The sequence below is a fragment of the Dendropsophus ebraccatus genome, chromosome 10 (genome assembly GCF_027789765.1).
Source record: "Dendropsophus ebraccatus isolate aDenEbr1 chromosome 10, aDenEbr1.pat, whole genome shotgun sequence".
Lineage (NCBI taxonomy): Eukaryota > Metazoa > Chordata > Amphibia > Anura > Hylidae > Dendropsophus > Dendropsophus ebraccatus.
In genome coordinates, this window is record NC_091463.1 from 75,394,990 (window position 1) to 75,414,856 (window position 19,867).

The following is a 19,867-nucleotide window of genomic DNA, read 5'->3' on the forward strand; positions in this document are numbered from 1 at the left end:
ACTTTCTGCCGGTTCACACAGACTTGAAGGAACATGAAATAACACCTGTGCCACGGGTGTTATTAGTGTTTTACACCCCTCGCAAAAGTCTGTACTTCAAGTAAAAGTGGTAATAAAAGTAGTACCTAAGTTTTGCCACAAGATGTCACTGTTACTTATATATGCACTTGTACATTATGTTGCACAGCTGTAGTAAATAAGGGGTTATCGGTTGTTATAATCTGCACATCAATTAGAGCCCTCTTTTCTTCTTTACCTATCTCTATGCTTCTTCACTTTATACTTCTCCACCACTCACAGGGGACATTACACCTCCTGTATGAAGTTGTCACATGGGGAGAGGAAGTACACACCCACACTTAGGGTGTCTTACCTTAGTATTGGTGGAGAGAAGACGCAAGATAGGACAGTCCCTGCTGTAGTTCAGCTGGGCCATGGCTTTGCCAGGTCCCCACCTAGTCAGTATCCAGTGTAGTCTTATCTGAAGTGTGGTAGTGAACAGACGCATATGGGAGATGCAGACACCAGTTTCTTGAAAGCAGCACTTCTACTCACTATGCAGTGTTAAGCTACTAAAAGAGAGGACAAGTCAAAGAACACCCCAACCCACACCATGAACATTTCTAAAAGTGCAGGACAGTATCCTGATAGCAAGAGTAACTGATCCAGACAGAGCAAAGTTGCTAGAAGCCTATGTACTCTATCTCGCAGCGTGGGTGTAACCAGGTAAACTTGGCCACTTGTACCCAAGAAACCCCCTCACAACCCGGCAGGTCACCGACCACAGGGGAAAGGATATGGCCAGCCACCTTAAAATAAAAGCAGGTGTGCCCCCATACCTGTGTGCCCCACTGGCACTGGCGTCACGACAGTACAACTATAGGCTGAGCTATATTCCTACCAACCATCACAGAAGTGGCGTCACACAGCACCATCTGGCAAGTGACCGTTTGAAAGCCCACGGGCACCACAGGGTTACCAGTGACAGTCATCCCAAATTATAGATTAGTAACCAGGGAGTCCAAAACCTTAACATCAGTTCCCTCCCTTTACCCCCAGTCCTATTGTCTCCTTTCAACCTCAAGTACCCCCCCCCAAGCCTACCCAACTGCTTCAACAAGAAGGGAAACCTCACCAGCTATGCCTCTTCAGATCCACTATCAGAGTCACCATCCCCACACAAAACTGTCCTTTATTCAAAAGAATCTATAACAGGGTGGTGGGCAGATTATGTTCCAATTAGGCATGCAAATCCAAAATGGCTGCACTATCCCCCTTTTGCAAGCCCTCTAAACCCCTTATTCCTCCTTTTTCACTTTCCCAACCCCCCGAGGTCTCCAGGGAACGTGGTAAGGTGAGTTATTACTTTATTACTTTAAACTACAGTCATCGGCCGATGGGCATGCATCGCTATTTCACCTAGTGATGCGCAGCCAAGACCCAATTCACTGAATTCCGGCCGCAGAAAACTGACGTCAGTTTTTTCCGGCGCCACATAGGATCCCGGCCGGAGCGTATACGATGTGTGTACACTCCGGCCGGGATCCCATTACAAATTAGGCTATGTTACACACCGCAAAACTACGGCCATAGTTATACGTTGTGTGAACATAGCCTAAAAGAACAGAATGCTATATCCCTGCCTTTCCGCAGAGTGCACGTTGTAACTCTATGTACCTCCATAACTGTCATGGCGTCTGTACTCATGATGACATTTATCAAGACAAATTAAAGGTAAGAACAGGGAAGTTGCTGAGAACCGATACTATAATATTTTTTATAAGTAAATCATTATATGATACAACATGAAGTTGTTATAAAACACTGAGGGGTTATTAATCTTTTGCATGCAGATTCCCAGAGTATGAGGACATTTTCTGGTCTTGTTTTATAACCTCCTCACTGGGGTAAATGTCACTCCCACCTGAGAAAATCAGACACTATTGTAGTGGAGTCACTTCTGCAACATATCATTAAAGACATTCATATAGTACAAATTTAAGGTAAAACTCCAGTTACCAGTCTGTGGGATGCAGACCAGCCACTATGCTAAATGGGCGATGTTTTACAGTTAGGGTATATTCACACGGGCGGGCTCGCAGCGAGATTCTCGCTGCGAGCCCGGCAGGTCCTGGCAGTTCCCATACACTACATACTTGCTGCGGTCTAAACGACCGCAGCGAGTATGTAATTCTGCCGCCCTTAACCCCTTCTGCCCCCGCCGGCTCCCCTGCTGTAAGCAGCATACATTACCTGTCCTCGCTGCACGGGTCCGGCGTCCTGCTCTCCCGTCCGGCCAATAAGTGTGTTGCCCAGCCGCAGCCACTGATTGGCCGGACGGGAGAGCAGGACGCCGGACCCGTGCAGCAAGGACAGGTAATGTATGCTGCTTACAGCGGGGGAGCCGGCGGGAGTAGAAGGGGTTAAGCGCGGTATAATTACATACTCGCTGCGGTCGTTTAGACCGCAGCAAGTATGTAGTTTATGGGAACTGACAGGACCTGCCGGGCTCGCAGCGAGAATCTCGCTGCGAGCCCGCCCGTGTGAATATACCCTTACAAAATATTAATGAACGCCTAATAAATCATCTACTATTCACATTGAGTCAAGGAGTTATCTGAGCAAACACCTGGCAGCGTTCTTCTACAAACAGCACTACTACTGTCCTCAGTTTGGGTGCTCAGTTTCATTGAAGTGAATGGCGCTGCATTGTAATACTACACACAACTTAAGGACAGTGGTGGTGCTATTTTTTCAAGAAAGTAGCTGTGTGTTATCTCTGGAAACCCCTTTTAATGCTTAGTATTCTAAGTGCACAAAAAAAAAAAGTCTTCTGTAATGTGCCAGTCACAGTGTTATACACAGTGCACCATGATGGCTTGCAGCCAGGCCTAGTGGGCTGGTTAATATTGTTGGGCCACTTGGCTGCATGTTACATTTTATCATCCGTTATGCTATATAGCTGGTCATCGACACGTTTGGTGAGCTGATACACACATACAGTGGCAAACAAGTATTTTTATGATGCCAATTAGTTTTTCCACCAACAAAGAATGAGACATCTCTGATTTTAAAATGAGTTGCATTTTTTTTGCATGAAATAAGTATTCGATTGCCTACCAACCAGCAAGAATTCTGGCTCTCACAGATGTGTTAGTTTAAAGTGTATCTGTTATTTATTTTTTATTTTTTTTTGCAGAAATTAATAGTACAAGTGATTTTAAGAAACTCTGTAAGGCTAGATTCACACACGACAGATTCGCAGCAGACTTCATACTGCGGGTTTGCAGCAAAATCCGCTGCGGATTCATTAACTGTCATTTTCAATAGAATCACATACAGCGGAATTGTCATCCTGCTTCGAGTATGAAAAAGTCAGCCCCCTTAACCACCCGCAGCCCGATGCATACATTATTGGTCCACGCTCCAGCTCGCTTCGGGGGCTCCCAGTGTCTGGTTGTCCCGCGTAGCCAGTCAGTGGCTGCGGTGGGGCAGCACACTGATTGGCTGAGCGGGACATCCAGACGCCGGGGCCCCTGAAGCAAGCCGGAGCACGGACCCGATTCCCTGCTGACACCCGCGCTGCGAGATAGAGTTCAGAGGCTTCTAGCAACTTTGCTCTATTCGGATCAGTTCCTAGCTTTTTGCTGTCTGTAGATACTGTCCTGCACTGTGAATCTCCTAGTCCTTGGTGTGGGTTGAGATGGTCTCTGACTGATCCTCTCCTGTGAGGGGTATAACACTGCATCGTGCTGTGTAGTGTTACTTGAAGAGAAACTGTTACGTGTGTCTTGTCTTGCTTACTCACCATACAGGAACCTGACTAAGGCTATGCTGGGGACCTGACAGAGGGCCAGGGCCCAAAGGGACCACTGTAGGGAGCGTTTTAGCTTGCGTCCTTCCCCTACAACGAATGTGGTCTGTGGGTTCTTTATAAAAAGCAAAGTACACTAGGATTTTTGAGTATTGGGTTGCTGAATGAAACATCCCTTGATCTGATTAGAACATGGCCCACCTCTGTGTATAAGCCGGTTGCTACCAACGCTCCCTCAGCATTGTCCTAACTGTAAGGTCCTTACAATATGGACAAAATACAGTGGGGAATTCTGCAAAAACCACAGTGATGAGCCTTGGGCTACGTTCACACACAGTAAAATTAAAGAAAGCCACATTTTCAATAGAATAATGTGCTCCTTTTAAGTAAATGTGAAATTGTCCAGCAGTGCATACACACATAATGAACATGCTTTTCTGCTTATTATTTACTCCCTGCTTTTGCAAATTTCAGCCATTTTTTTACTCTCTGTTCACACATTTATATTTCCAATTAAAATTATGGTCGTATTTAGCATTTATTTTACTGTGTGTGAACCTAGCCTAGTGTTTTATTAAGTATTAAGTTCGGATTTGCAAAACCCTGAACACTCTGCATTCGACTCCCGGGGCTGTAAAAAAAAAAAAAAAAATGGATACAGCCATAGGCGAAGTTCCCATTTCGGAAACATTTCAGGGAAAGGTGGCCATCTCGTAATGTATGCAGACTCAAATAATTATCATGATTAATTTTTGCAGCCATCTTTATAACAGGATGGCTGCATTTCCCTAATATGTTCCTGAAGTGGCAACATAGCCATAGGTTGTAACTTGTGGCTGTATGTCTCTGTGCTGTGGCCCAGGTGCCTTGAACTGATGTTGGGACTGCTGGTGGGTTCTGGTATTTTAGGAACTACTTGTCACAGTGGACAGAAGCGGCAACACCCACCCCTGGACACACAGCAACTGTACATTGGTTTGGACTAAGGTTAGGTGCAAGTGTGGTGTCCTATCACGGGTGTTACTAGTCTAAACACCGCTTGCAAAAGCCTGTAACTCAAAGTGAAATGGTAATGAAGTCATGTATAAGTTTTATCGCTAGATCTCATTATGGTGTATTATGGTGTATATTCATGTATGTATTTTGCGCAGCTGTAGTGAACTAAGGGTTAATGTTTTGCTCAGGATCTGCACCACCAATGAGAACTGCTCTTCTATCCCACCTATCTCTATCCTTCTTTCTATTTACACTCTCTTCTCCATTACTCTCAGAGGTTGTTACATACACCCTGTAGGAAGCTGTCACATAGGGAGAGGAAGTGTAGACCCACACTTAGTCAGTCTTAGTCAAGTTTCTGTAGAGAGAGGACACAAGACAAGACGGTCCCTGCTGTAGTCCAGCTGGGCCCTGGCTCTGCCAAGTCCCCCTACCCAGTCTAGTGTAGTCTAGCCTGGAGTGTAGTAATAGACAGACGTATGGACGACACAGAGACTGTTTTCCTTAAAGCAACACTTTTACCTCTAATGCAGTGCTAAACACCAACAGAGAGGACAAGTCAGAGATCCCCAACGCACACCGTGAACATCTCTAAAACTGAAGGACAGTATCCTACAACAGAGGAACTGGTCTGGATAGGCTAAGAGCCTAAATACTCTTTGTACACCGTGCTCAACTCCGGTAACAAGGTCTGGGGCTTGTGTCACCTTAGGAGCAGGGGTCACCCGACACTGTAGGGCAACAGGTGGTTACAACGACAAAGGTCGGAAAACGGCACAAGTATTCTTCTTTCAGTATTCACTTCTCAAGTATCTCTTCTTCTAAAGTTCTGGCAGAGCACAGTACTACATTGGGTTGGGACTCTCAAGACAAGTCAGCACTGCTACTCTACGTTCACTACCTCTATAGTTCTCTGTGCAGATCTAGTCAAGTCCAAAGTGATTGTCTACTTGTATGCCCACATATTCATCAGTAAAGAAGAGTTTATTTATTATACCGGGACTCAGTGGTTATTGCAATAGCGCAGAAAAAAAAGACAAATTTGGTCAGCTCTTCTAGAACACCATTCACACTAGGCAGGAGTGTGTTGCTATGGCTGAAACTGTAAGAACAAAAACACAGAAAAATGCAACAGCTCACCGCAATGGCAAGATACAGACCCACTACAGACATGAAAATAGTTAAAAGCAGCCCTCCCAAATGCTAAAAAAAAATGACAAATTTGGTCAGCTCTCCTAGAACACCATTCACACTAGGCAGGAGCAAGTTGCTATGGCTGAAATTGTAAACACTAAAACACAGAAAAATGCAACAGCTCACTGCAATGACAAGATGTAGACCCACTACAGACAGGAAAATAGTTAAAAGCAGCCCTCCCCCCCCCCCCAACTGCTAAAAATAATTCCCACAAAAATAATGAGGCTTTTGGTTACCATTTGCAAACAGTGTAAACCACCCCACAACGATAAGGTGGCCTCATATCGGGGCAGACCCTTCACTGTACTATGGCGTATAATACACCTATGCACTGGGCATGCAAGATCCTTCTTATACCTGCAAAAATAATTGCACCACCTGGGTGGGATGGGTGGAGTGCACGACCAAGTAGAGGCAGCCACTCCCCCATCTGGAACACAGGGAAGAAAAACACAAATTTGGTCAGCTCTCCTAGAACACTATTCACACTAGGCAGGAGCGCGTTGCTATGGCTGAAATTTTAAACACAAAAACACAGAAAAAGGCAACAGCTCACCGCAATGGCAAGATGTGTGTTCTAGGAGAGCTGACCAAATTTGTCCTTTTTTTCTGTGTTCCAGATGGGGGGAGTGGCTGCCTCTACTTTACCCACCTTATCGTGGTGGGGTGGTTTACACTGTTTGCAAATGGTAACCAAAAGCCTCATTATTTTTGTGGGAATTTTTTAGCACTTGGAGGGGGCTGCTTTTAACTATTTTCCTGTCTGTAGTGGGTCTACATCTTGCCATTGCGGTAAGCTGTTGCATTTTTCTGTGTTTTTGTGATTGCAATAGCACCTACACAGCAGCTTCACTGTCCTTGGGTCATTTCCCCTTTCTGTGGGTGGCGGTACCAACAGCCCGGGTGGGTCATAACTCCACCCCGGACCATCATGATAAGCACCCAAGGGACCTATCTAAACCCGGCAGGTCACCGACCATTGGGGAAAGGGTCATAAACTAAAAGCAGGTGTGCCTCCATTACAGCGTCTGAACATAGTCTTAGGCTGCATTCACACGTTCCATGTTCCACACGGAACACGGACGTGGATTGCCTGTAATGGGCTTCTCCCCCCGCACGGCTGAATCATTACAGCGCGGTGCATATCTGTACAGTTCTACCGCTCCCAGCATCTTATCACAGATGCTGCCTGGGCAAGGGGAGAAGTCCGTTAAAGGCAATCAACGTCCGTGTTCAGTGCAGCCTATGGCTGGGTTCACACTACGTATATTTCAATACTGAGAGTAGTGAGGGATCGGATCAGCTCACCTGGAGATGGCGGACAGCTGATTCCCTGTATGCTGTAGGGGGATGGGTGGGTGCACGGATCCCTGACGCGGTTGGGCGTGGATTCACAAGTGGAAACAGGAGAAAGGTGTACGGTCCAGCACTCCAAGGCTTGTAGAAAAAATAGGTTAATAAAACATAACTTTTAATTGATGCTTTTAAAATGGTGCTCTAAAACCAACGCGTTTCGCGCCATGGCGCTTAATCATGGTTATAAAAATGAACAAAGTAGAATTTCTTATAAAGGATAAAACAGCCAATCAAGAGTGCCGACATGGCGTACTCATGTGGCGAATAAAGATCCTAATCTACACGTCATTGCGTAGCAAGTCATATGACTGATCATGATACCTAGAAACAAGGTCTGAATACAGTTAGATGTAAAAATAAAGCAAATCATTCTTGTAGTTCATTCCATGTGGCATTCTAGTATTCAGACGGAATATGTATTCAGCTTCTTTGTGTAGGAGTTTCTTTTTCCAGTCACCTCCTCTCTTGGGGTTAGAAACTTTCTTTATACCATAACATGTGAAACTGGAAGTGTCTCCGCTATGTGTTTGTAAAAAGTGTTTGGAAGCACCAGAGGTATTGAAACCCGATCCTGCCCTAATGTTTTGTAAATGTTCTCCTATGCGTTTTTTCAAAGGTTTGGTGGTACAGCCCACATATTTCAGATCGCATAGAGTGCATTCAATGATGTAGACAAGATGATGACTGTTGCAATTGATGAAATCTTGTACCCTATAATTTGCATTATTAGAACTGTCAGTGAAAGTTTTCTTTGTTTCCAAAAATTTACATGTTTGGCATCTGTTTCCACCGCATTTGAAGTTACCTGTGATCTTATTACTTTTAGTGTAGTCTTCCGTAGTATACATGCTGGGGGACAATAAGTCCTTCAGAGAACGGCCTCTTCGGGCTACACATCGGTGTCCTCCTTCCAGAATTGTTGCCAAGATGTCATCCTGTCTTAATAGAGGTAAGTTTTCATTCAAAATTTCAACAATTTTCTCGTTTTCCGCACTAAATTGTGTTGAAAAAGTTATGGGTGTATCAGTGGTGGTGGTACGAGTGTAACTATTTGAATTTTTATTGGATAGCAAATCCCTTCTATTTCTGTTTTTAACTATATTTTTTGCTCTTTTTATAGTTCCTTGTTTGTAGCCTCTTTGTTTCAAGCGTTCACTGGCTTGTTCACATTGTGCATTGAAATCCCTTTCTTCAGAGCACGCACGTTTAATTCTAGTGAGTTCCCCCACTGGGATGGATTTTAAAGTGTGTGCTGGGTGGTTGCTTGTTGCATACAGTATAGTGTTTCCAGCAGTGCTTTTTCGATATAGGGATGTCTGTACTGGATTTCCAGCAATCGGTGCTTTCAGGAGTATGTCTAGGAAGGGCATTTCTGTAAGTTGTAAATTGGCTGTGAAACGGAGGTTGTTGGGATTGTTGTTAATGTATTCCATAAAGGATTTCATCATCTGTTCTCCTCCCGTCCACACCGTCAAAATATCATCAATAAAGCGTCCGTACCATTTTATGTGTTGGCAAAAAATGTTTTGGGAGGAAAAAAATACGTCTCTTCCCACCAGGCAACATATAGACCAGCGAGAGTAGGTGAGAATTTAGCTCCCATGGGGGCTCCCTGTGTTTGTAGGAAATATTCCCCATTAAAGGAAAAGAAGCTACACAAAGAAGCTGAATACATATTCCGTCTGAATACTAGAATGCCACATGGAATGAACTACAAGAATGATTTGCTTTATTTTTACATCTAACTGTATTCAGACCTTGCTTCTAGGTATCATGATCAGTCATATGACTTGCTACGCAATGACGTGTAGATTAGGATCTTTATTCGCCACATGAGTACGCCATGTCGGCACTCTTGATTGGCTGTTTTATCCTTTATAAGAAATGCTACTTTGTTCATTTTTATAACCATGATTAAGCGCCATGGCGCGAAACGCGTTGGTTTTAGAGCACCATTTTAAAAGCATCAATTAAAAGTTATGTTTTATTAACCTATTTTTTCTACACGCCTTGGAGTGCTGGACCGTACACCTTTTTCCTGTTTCCACCTACGTATATTTCAGTCAGTATTGTGGTCCTCATATTGCAACCAAAACCAGGAGTGGATTGAAAACACAGAAAGGATCTGTTCACACAATGTTAAAATTGAGTGGATGGCCGTCATTTTATGGCAAATATTTGCTGGTATTTTAAAACAACGGCTGTTGTATTGAAATAATGGTCGTTATTTACTGTTATATGGCGGCCATCCACTCAATTTCAACATTGTGTGAACAGAGAGTTTCTCTATTTTCAATCCACTACTGGTTTTGGTTGCAATATGAGGACCACAATACTGACTGAAATATACGTAGTGTGAACCCAGCCTAAGTCTGCATTAAAATAATTGCCCGGGAGAGACCTTGCTTTAGCAGTATAATGAGCGTGTCCTGTAATTCAAAATACGCCAGTGTTTTCACTTAAAAAAACTGAGGCCAAGTTCACATAATGTTTGTTTTTGGCAGTTTTTTTAGGCAGTTATTATTTTGAGGGGAAAATATGGTTATATTTTTACCTAAAAATAATGGCCTTCTAAAAATACGACAAAAAACAAATGTTCTGGAGAAATAGCCCCAGTCAGCTAAATTAGCTTTTCAAAGGGGTTAGGAGCATTTAAACTGGCCGATTATCGTCAAAGAACGTTGTTAGAAACATTCCTTTGCCCGATAATCGGGCTATGTAAAAGTGTCAGAGATCAGCTTATGAACTGGAAAACGTCCACTCGTCGGGTGATCAAATCTTTTGTGCCGCACTAAAACACATCGCTTTCAGCAGCACATCACCCATGTAAATAGAAGATGTGCACCCGACAGCAATGTATTTAAGTGGCCACACGAACGATACAAAGATTGTTCATGTGGCCCAGCACGGTAATTGTGCCTTTTTGAAGGCATTTGCTTCCGTAGATGTCCCCATATCAGACCCTAACTCATGAAGACAACTTCTTTTCAGTTTGAACCTTTCTTCAGGATTAGTTGACAGCACAGAAACCACTTCAGAGCTTCAAGGGGTTATCCAGCGCTACAAAAACATGGCCACTTTTTCCCCCTACTGTTGTCTCCTGTTCAGGTGCAGTTTGCAATTAAGCTCCATTTACTTCAATGGAACTGAGTTTCAAAACCCCACCCAAACTGGAGACAACAGTAGGGGGAAAGTGGCCATGTTTTTGTAGCGCTGGATAACCCCGTTCAGCTGTGCTTGGTAGCACATTTTCATTATGGCTAATATGTGATATAGTCCTTTCTATGTCTATGTATGTCTATGTATGAATAGGCTCTAATTTATTTTAAGCCCCCTGCCCCCCCTCCAAAAAACAAAAACAAAACAAAACAAAAAAAACAACAACTCTATTTTCCCCTGATGTTTTATCTGTGTGTTTGCTAAATTTGTAAACCTTGTGGATGGACTAAAAGCAACCTAAAATAACCATTGATGACCCTGCATATTCTTCATTCACATTGCACCTTGTAAAGCCACTAACCCCTATCAGTATTTTTTTCTCCCCTCCAAATGCTGTCTGCAGTACTGTACTTAGTAAATCCTCCCCCAACACAGTGCCAGCCTATTTAGTCTATCGCACCAGCACTATATCATCACATTGCAGAGAGATGTAAGTGCTGTGTTATGATTGGCCAGAACAGTAAGGGAAAATAACTGTGCGTGTACTACTGACTAACAACCCAGCCCTGGTCCTTTCCCCTAAAGCAGATGAAATGAAAAATACCTGTGTACCATGAAGGAGAATCTCAGAGGTCTAATACTGATAGTCTGAGCACTAAGATCACCTCAACATCATTCCGGAGAGTTAATGAGTGCCCATCATTAGAAATAACTTTTGACATCTTCGGGCATGTCAAAAGTTACTGACCACAGCAGGTCTAACTGATGAGGCCTACTGTGATTAGGAGATATAGGTGGGGTGTGAGTGCAGTGCCCGTTTAATTTACCCCCAGCCGTATCTTCAAAATGGCTAAATCCGACTGTAGGTCTATGAAATAACAGTGTCAGAATTAGTGGCCGAAAGTGGAATGTGCTGCTATCGGCTATATCTCCTGATCACAGCAAATCTCAGAAGTGAGACCTGCTGTGATCAGTAACTTTGACATGCCTGATGATTTAATGACAGTGACTCTTTAACAAATCTGTGCAGGCTTAAAAATCTCTGGAAATGACAGCGATGCTTTGAGGACATTTAAAACAACTCTTGTGGCTCCATACAAATCATCTTGGTGTTCATATAGATGATATTTTGCAATTACTTATGGGCATTCTCTTGATGTTGATACATCTTATTTAGCAATTATTATTGTGTTTTTTACTTCAGCAACCTGTAAACATGGAAGAATTCTGAATATTAGCCAACCCCAAATTGTCCAGGTCAACTGGAGAGGAATATCCTACAAGGCAGGGGGATGGGGAAAGGACATTTTTTGGAGCTACTCGAGAAACACATTGGGTTCTCACTGAGACTTCCTACTTCTATAGTGTCCGATTTTATAACTCCTATAATGACCTTAAGCAATACAAAAACTACAGAGACCAGAAATTTTCTACAAGTGGCAGAGGGAGTGGGTTAACTCTGTATAACAATTCATTATACTATGACTGCCAAAGTGGCTATATTTGCAAGTACAGCTTAGAAACTAACAAAACAGATCGCAAGATTATACCAGAAATTGCTTCCAACAACAGGTTTTCATACGCTTCCTCCCAATACCAAGACATGGATCTGGAAGGAGATGAAAATGGTCCATGGGTTCTTTATACAAAGGAAGGTGCACAAGGTTATATGACTATAGGGTTGCTGAATGAAACATCCCTTGAGCTGATTAGAACATGGCCCACCTCTGTGTATAAGCCGGGTGCTACCAATGCATTCATGGTATGTGGGGTCTTGTATGTAACAAGGGCCCTTAACACTAGAGAAGAAGAAATTTTCTACATGTATGATACCAACACAGGTGAGGAACAAAGCCTGAGCATCAAGTTTGAGAAGATTTTAGAAAATGTTCACAGTCTATCCTACAACGCCAATGACCGCAAGCTCTATATGTATAATGATGGATTTCAAGTACTTTACAATATTCAATTCCAGCCTCTGGCTTAAATTTTTTGAATGATTTTAATACATTTCCTTTGTTAGAATGACATAATCAAATTCCAAAAATGTTGGCAAATTCAAGTTTCTCTCTCTTTTTTTTTTCTCTTAAGAAAATGATGATACACTTATAACATGTCCAGTCTTGTAAAGACTAAATAAATAATCCAATGCATTGTGAACATTGTTATCATTGTACACAGGATATATCACCGATAAGGGTAGTTCCAAAGACAATCCTATAGGGGGTGGTCTTCTCCTGGACCTAGTCCACCATAGGATGCCTGTGACAACAGGAGTCGTGGATCCGCTCAACCACCGCTAGCGATGGCATAAGCTGCGCCAAGGAGTGGAGTCTAAGGGGCCGCTGGTCTTCACCAGTGCCCACCGCAAGTTGGGTTGGGCTTGCTGCAGGAAGTGACCCTGGTTACTACCCCTGGCTTGGCTTAGAAGCGGAGACAGGAGAGGTGCAGCTGGTGACACGTAAGCGTCAGGCAGGCAGGACCACAAAAAGGACTCACAGGTAGAGATGGTCGAACAGCCGAAAATCTTAGGTTCTACAGAACTGGAACCTTGTCAAACCTTCCGCATTTGATTCCTGATGCCTTCCCAGTCCATGGGGAAGGAGGAGACAGCCCCGGTACCTCCTGGAATTTTGGGATTCAGCCTAGGTAATAGGCTGTATCCCGGAATTCCAGGCGGTACTCGGGCTGTCTCCTCCTTCCTCACAGACCGGGAAGGCATCGGGAATCAAATGCGGAAGGTTCAACAAGGTTTGAATTCTATAATACCTAAGATTTTCCGCTGTTCGATCATCTCTACTCACAGGCAGAAATCACAGGCAGGTATCATGGGTAGGAATCATGGGAGAGCTGGGACCACACACTTGAAACTATGCAGAGGCTCCAACACTAGGGTCAGGGTAGGACTGCAATTTATAGAGAGGTGTTTAGTGCACATAACCAATTAGGGGCATACTGTCTTTAAATTCAGCGTATCCGGCACCCTAGGAGGCAGGAGAAGTTTTGGAAAATTGCACCCTGCCCCTATTAAAATATAGCACCCTAGGCATTTGCCAACCTTGTCTAACCCTCAGTCCAACCCCCACCCCCCACCCCCCCACAACAAGACATTTAAGGGCTGCCTGTGGTTCACCATACACATTAAACGATGCATATTTCTCATGGTCAATTAGCAATCAGCATTGATAGGTGACAGTATAGAACGTATCCAGTCGTTGGCAATGCTAAGGGTCAATACTTTTACGAAACCACAGTTTACCTTACAGGTTTGGCAGACATCGCCATTTCCCACAATATAAGACAATGGCACTTCCAGTAATGTATTGATCTTTTACTCATTGCAGTGTTGATTGCAACATATTCAGAACACAAGGATTGCGCTTTCATGGATGAATCAGACCCTGTAATGTTCTTTGACAGAGCTAAGGTCAAGCGAGCACTGTGTATTTCACAAGTAGAGAAAAGAGCTGACTAGGTAGAAAGTGTCTTAGGGTGGTATTACACGGAACGATAATCGGCCGAATTGGCTCGATTCGGCCGATTATCGCTCCGTGTAATAAATGCAACGATCAGCCGATGACAACGATCATCGGCTGATCGTTGATATAATTTAGAACCTATTTTCGTCGGGCGCCGACCGCGCACCGCTGCGTGTAATAGCGGTGCGTGGCCGGCGACTAACGATATACATTACCCATCCACGTTCCAGGGCTGCTCCTGCCGTCCGCTTCTCCTTGCGTCCCGCGCGCGCTCTAGCGTCACAGCGGCCTGTCAGCTGATAGGCCGCTCAGCCAATCACAGGCCGCGGCGGTCCCGGCCTATGATTGGCTGAGCGGCCTACCAGCTGACAGGCTGCTGTGACACTAGAGAGCGCGCGGGACCCCCGGGAGAAGCGGACGCAGGAGCAGCCCTGGAACGTGGATGGGTAATGTATGCCAGTTTAGCAAGGGCTGCAAGGACATCGGTAACGATGTCCTTGCAGCTCTTGTCAAACGATTATCGGGCCGTGTAATAGGTCCAGTAAACGAGCAACGATCTAGCAGATCGCTGCTCGTTTACAGGTATTATCGGGCCCTGCTCGGCCCGTGTAATACCACCCTTAGTCTAACATCTTGCTTTTCACTCTCATTCTTAAAGGGGGTATCCAGCACTACAGAAACATGTCCGCTTTTGCCCCAATCTTGTTTCCATCTCAGGTGTGGTTTGCAATTAAGCTCCATTTACTTATGTGGAGTTTTAATACTTACTGTCAGGTTGGGACCAGGGAAGACAATGGACAAGTGCAGCCCTAGAACTTGCACCCAACCCAGCTGTCCCTACCTGATTGCGACAACAGCCCTAAAATGGCAGCGGACAACTTGGAGGCGTTCCCTAACCTGAGCAAGTGCAATACAAAAAACAAAGACAGACGTACAAACACAATAAGGGGAAGTAAACAGTCCAAGTCAGTAACAGCCGGTCAGCGAGGTACAGAAGCAAAGTCCAGAGAGTGGTCTAAGTCCAAGCCAGAAATCCAATACCAGAGAATAAGTCAGAATAACACGCTAGTTCAAGATACTCTCACAAGTGAGGCTCTTTCACAGGCAAGGAAGTTGAGACAAGTGAAAGTACTTATAGGACTAGAAGTCCTAGCCCAGCCCAGACACTGACAGCTAATTGGGAGAGTCAGTTGTCAATCAACAATCAGTGAGTTCACTACACCTTGTGCTGATCTGTCAGGGAGTAACACACTGGCCACTGCTACAACAAGGAATAGCAGAGAGGTGCAAAACCTGAGAAGAAGTCCAGCTGCTATGGACGCCGAGCTGAACGCACAACCGAGTCCTAACACTTACACCCAAACTGGAGACAAGATTGGTGCAAAAGTGGCCATGTTTTTGTAGCACTGGATAACCCCTTAAAGCAAATCTGTCACTGTTCCTAACCCACACAAAGCTGCTGCTATAGTCGTGTAAGTTTTAATAAACAATGTGCGGACATATCTTCAAAAAGTGCTTTTTTATTTTCATAAAAAATAATCTTTTTATCGAGAACTTGCCCTACAGTGCCATCTAATGGAGGAAGCTTCCCTTACAATCAGTTTTTCGACATGGGAGTAGGGAAGTAGTATGTTTCCTTAAAGAGATTACAGATTCTGGTTGGCATGTAATCCATAATTATCTTCTAAAGCCTATAAGCAGGTCAGACAAATGTTAACCTGCTGATAGCCCCCTATTGTGCACGGGGTACTGAGGATGAAGGTATGTCTCTTACCTTTATCCTCTGTGCCATTTTTTGTGCAGTTGTTAATGTAACTTTAAGGCCGTTTGGGGAACTGCCTGCCCCCAGAGCGCCGATCCTCCCCCCAGACCGACCCGACCCTTCTAATGATTATCAATGAAGGGGGCAGGCCGGGGGCAAGCCGTATCAGTGCTTTGGGGGTGATAGCCTCACCTCCACTTTTTTCTAACAGTCTTTGCGGAGACACAATTACATTAAAGGAGTAGTGCCACAAAGACTTAAATCAGCAGGCAGGTGGGGGTGAAAATAATAAACATGTAAATTCACCTCTCCTTGTGCCTCTGTTGTGCAGCTCTGGGGTCCTGATGGCGGCTGCTGGATGTCAACCGGATATGTCAAGTACCAGGCTCTTACAGCAACAAAGTCATGGCCCGGTTGAGCGATTGCCAGCAAAGTCAGTCAGTGAAAAGAGCAGTGTTTTGTTCCACTCACTGCTTGGCTGAATGGGCAATTAATCAGCCGGTGTCATAACATTGCACCTAGCAGAGCTGCAGGACCCCAGCTGCGGTGAACGGGACCCTGGAGTGGTGCAACGAGGCTGGAGGAGGGATGAGCTTACATGTTTATTATTTTCACCCCCACCTCTCCATCTGCCTGCCGATTTTAGTTTTCGTGGGACTTCTCCTTTAATAACTGCATGGCAACGGTGCAGAGGATGAAGGTAACAGACATTCCTTCATCCTCAGTGTTCTGTGCGCAATAGGGACCCATCAGTAGGTTAGATTTGTCTAACCTGCTTGACAGTTCCTCTTTAAGGATCAACCATTGATTGTAAAGGAAGCTTCCTTCAGTAGGTGACAGTGTAGAGTAGGTTTCCTTCAGAAAATTAGCTACTTTGCATATTCTTTCCCATTGAGCTTTGCACAGCTTGTAAGAACCATACGCCAGTGTTGCAGTCTCCTCAACAAGATACATTTGTTCCTTTGTCTCAAATTAAAAACCTCTCATATCAAGTCAGAACCCTCCTCTGTAGAGATGAGGGGCAAGGACCCTAAAACCGCTGGTTATAGATGGGTAACTCTTCCTTTTGGAGGAGATTATGGTTTGTCATATAACCCCTGACAGTGTTTTAAGGCCCTTCAAGATTTGGACAATGATAGTAAGGATGGTTACCTCCAGTAGGGGGCACTGTAGAACAAGTTCTTTCCTACTGGAAATAAGCTACTTAAAGGGAACCAATCAGCCCGGTTGGGCTGATATGGTTCCCTGGAGTGCTGTATACAGCTCCTGATCAGCACTAGGCGGGATGACTGACAGGAAGAGAGGCCAGTAACGGACTTCTCTGCCTGTCAATCATCCCTTTCAAGCACACTGACAGGCAGAGAGCAGTGACAAGACATGAGTGGGGAGCCGCCAAGATGACTACGTCCCCACCTCTGCCTGCCACGCGCCCCAGTAATAAAACCTCTTTTTCTCCGGTATACAGCTTCTGCTGCAGCTGTGGCCAGTACGTGTCGCAGACTGATCAGGAGCTGTATACAGCGCTCCAGGGAACCATATCAGCCCAATTGGGCTGACTGGTTTCCTTTAACATGACTACAGTTTACAAATGCAAATTGCAAATGCGAATTTTTATCTGCATTCCACTACATTTACTGTAGAGAATGTTTATTTCGCAAATAAAAAATCAGTAAAAAATAAATAAATCATGAAACAATACAACTTCAATGTTACACGATGTGCAGAAACGCTATTGAGAAACTGCTATTTGTCTTTATGATTTAGCAAACACAGATTAGATAATCCTGTCCAAATGTACTGAAAACTGCCACTTCCTGTCCGGAGCATATAGTACGCTGATTGCACAACGCATTACAACACACTAAGGACCTTGTTGAACACTGTTACAGAAGGGATTAACAGCTTTTATGCTGTGCAGATGGTCCAAAGCTTCTGATTACAAACAAGATTAGAAAGCAACAGCCGGATTATGAGTTCTGGATTGGGGATGGTGTATGGGGTAAAATGCATCCAGCAAAGGGCTCAGAGCAAACACATAGTACATTCAAAAGTATATGTATGGAAACTGCATAAATCCCGCTCCCTTCTTCACTCAAAATTTCACAATTTGGGTATATTTGCAGTTCCACCAAAAAAAAAAAAAAAAAATTACAGCTGACAAAAGGCTGTTCTTTATTTTTTTGTGAGAGAAGTGCTTCTAGGGAAACTCTCTCTGTTGGCTAGAATTTCAGGTGTACAATATGGGACAGTAGCAATTGTTTCTGTGTTATGGATGTATACAGTGATAATACAGTATACACTATACACTACTCTCTGAATTCAGATGAATTATTTTTTTCCATTGCTACTGGTGTATAAAATCCAGCCTTCGACTTTGGCTGTCCAGGCATGATGGGAATTGTAGTTTTTTCTAACAGCTGGAGGGCTGAAGGTTCCCCACGGCTGGTTTAGAGTGGTCTTCACGTAGGCAGGAACAGCGGGAGGGTTTAGTATCAGGGCTGCACTCACCCTTGACCCCTCCTGACATTACATATATGGAAGGTGTTATAGCGGTGGGACGGCCGGTCACTTGCTAGATGGAAGTGTGATGCCACTCCTGTGGTGGTTGGCCAAGATACAGCCAGACCTTAAGGTTTTGTCATGTGACACCAGTGCTTGTGGGCACACAGGTGTAATGGCACGCCAGCTTTTGAGGTGTAAGGCCGTCTGCACCCTTTTCCCCTGTGGTCGGTGTCCTGTTGGGTTGCTACCAGGTCCCTTGGGATAGTGTAGTCACAAATGATATAGTCACAGGGGACCAGAGCGGTGCAATGACCCTCCCGAATAGTAGGACCCGCCACCCACAGAAAGTAGAGATGTCCCAAGGTTGCGGTGTATATGCTGTGCAGGTGTTAGTGAACAATCACAGACTCCGGGGACAACGTTAACTTGCTCTACTATTGGCAAATGTGCAACAAGTGATACAGATGAGCTCAGATATACACTTGATAGAGTTCCAATAAATACTTAAACATAAAACCACCAGATCTGCGTGATAAGTGCTAAATAGGATATAGTAGTGTTGGTAGAGTTGTACTGAGGTAGTATGGTAGAGAGGAGGGTGCCGTGAGAGTCTCAACCCAAGTAGTAATGTGCTCTGCTGGGATGTTAGAGTATATAGAAAAATACTTTTAGAAGAAGAAGAAGAATGAGAAAAACCTGTGCCTATGTGTTGACCTTTCTATAGTCTTCACATCACCTTATGCCCACTAGCGTTGGCTGACCCGTACTAATAGGTGACACAGGCCCCAGACCTTGTTACCTGGGATGAGCAGAATGATGAGAATTTCCTGGCTGACACTCGCGCTGCGAGATGGAGTTCATAGACTTTTACAGTAAGTTTTCTCCACCCGGATCAGTTCCTAGCTCTTTGGCTTTTTAGTGGATACTGTCCTGCACTGTCGTTTCTCCTAGTCCACGACGTGGGTTGAGGAGATCTGTTGGCTAATCCTCTCCTGAGGGGTTTAACACTGCATCATGCAGGGTATAGGCACTGAGGGAGAAGTTTGTAACAGAGCACTGTCCTGTATCATACCCATGCGGGGTACTGACTAAGACTACTCCTCTTCTTTGCGGGGGACCTGGCAGAGGGCCAGGGCCCAGGTAGGACCACTGTGGAGAGCTATCTGGTCTGCATCCTTCCTCCACAGAATCTCGACTAAGACTCCTCCTTCACCCAAGGGACTAACTTACTATCCGGCGTGTAAGGCACACTGTGGTTGGGTAGAAAGAGTGTGACAGAAGAGAAGAGAGAGAAGAGGTGATAGGACAGAAGAAAGTAAAGATCCTACTGGCTCACAGATTCTGGTACACATAAACACAATAACCCTTTGAGGCACTTCAGCTGTGCAGCTTCCACACTTCATTACATAATATAGTGACATCTACTGATCATCTCTTAATACTACTTTGGCTGCAACAAGACCACAAAAAGTACAGACTTTTGCGAAGGGTGTTAACAACAGTAACACCCTAGTGGGACACCACATATACATTCTGTATATGACTTACATTGACATTTGTCTTCCACCCAGCTCATCCACCCTTCACTTGGAATATTATCCC

General features: G+C 44.5%; 1 protein-coding gene and 1 pseudogene across 1 annotated transcript in view; both read left to right on the forward strand.

Moving 5' to 3' along the window:
• The first annotated feature begins 8,290 nt into the window (after positions 1-8,290).
• Positions 8,291-12,509, forward strand: LOC138766430 (olfactomedin-like; annotated as a pseudogene).
• A 2,356-nt stretch (positions 12,510-14,865) lies between these two features.
• Positions 14,866-19,867, forward strand: part of LOC138766431 (olfactomedin-4-like) — a 32,842-nt gene continuing 27,840 nt past the window's right edge. The window contains exon 1 of the mRNA XM_069944025.1: positions 14,866-15,129. Coding sequence (XP_069800126.1) covers positions 14,866-15,129 — 264 coding nt within the window. The remainder of the gene's footprint in view (positions 15,130-19,867) is intronic.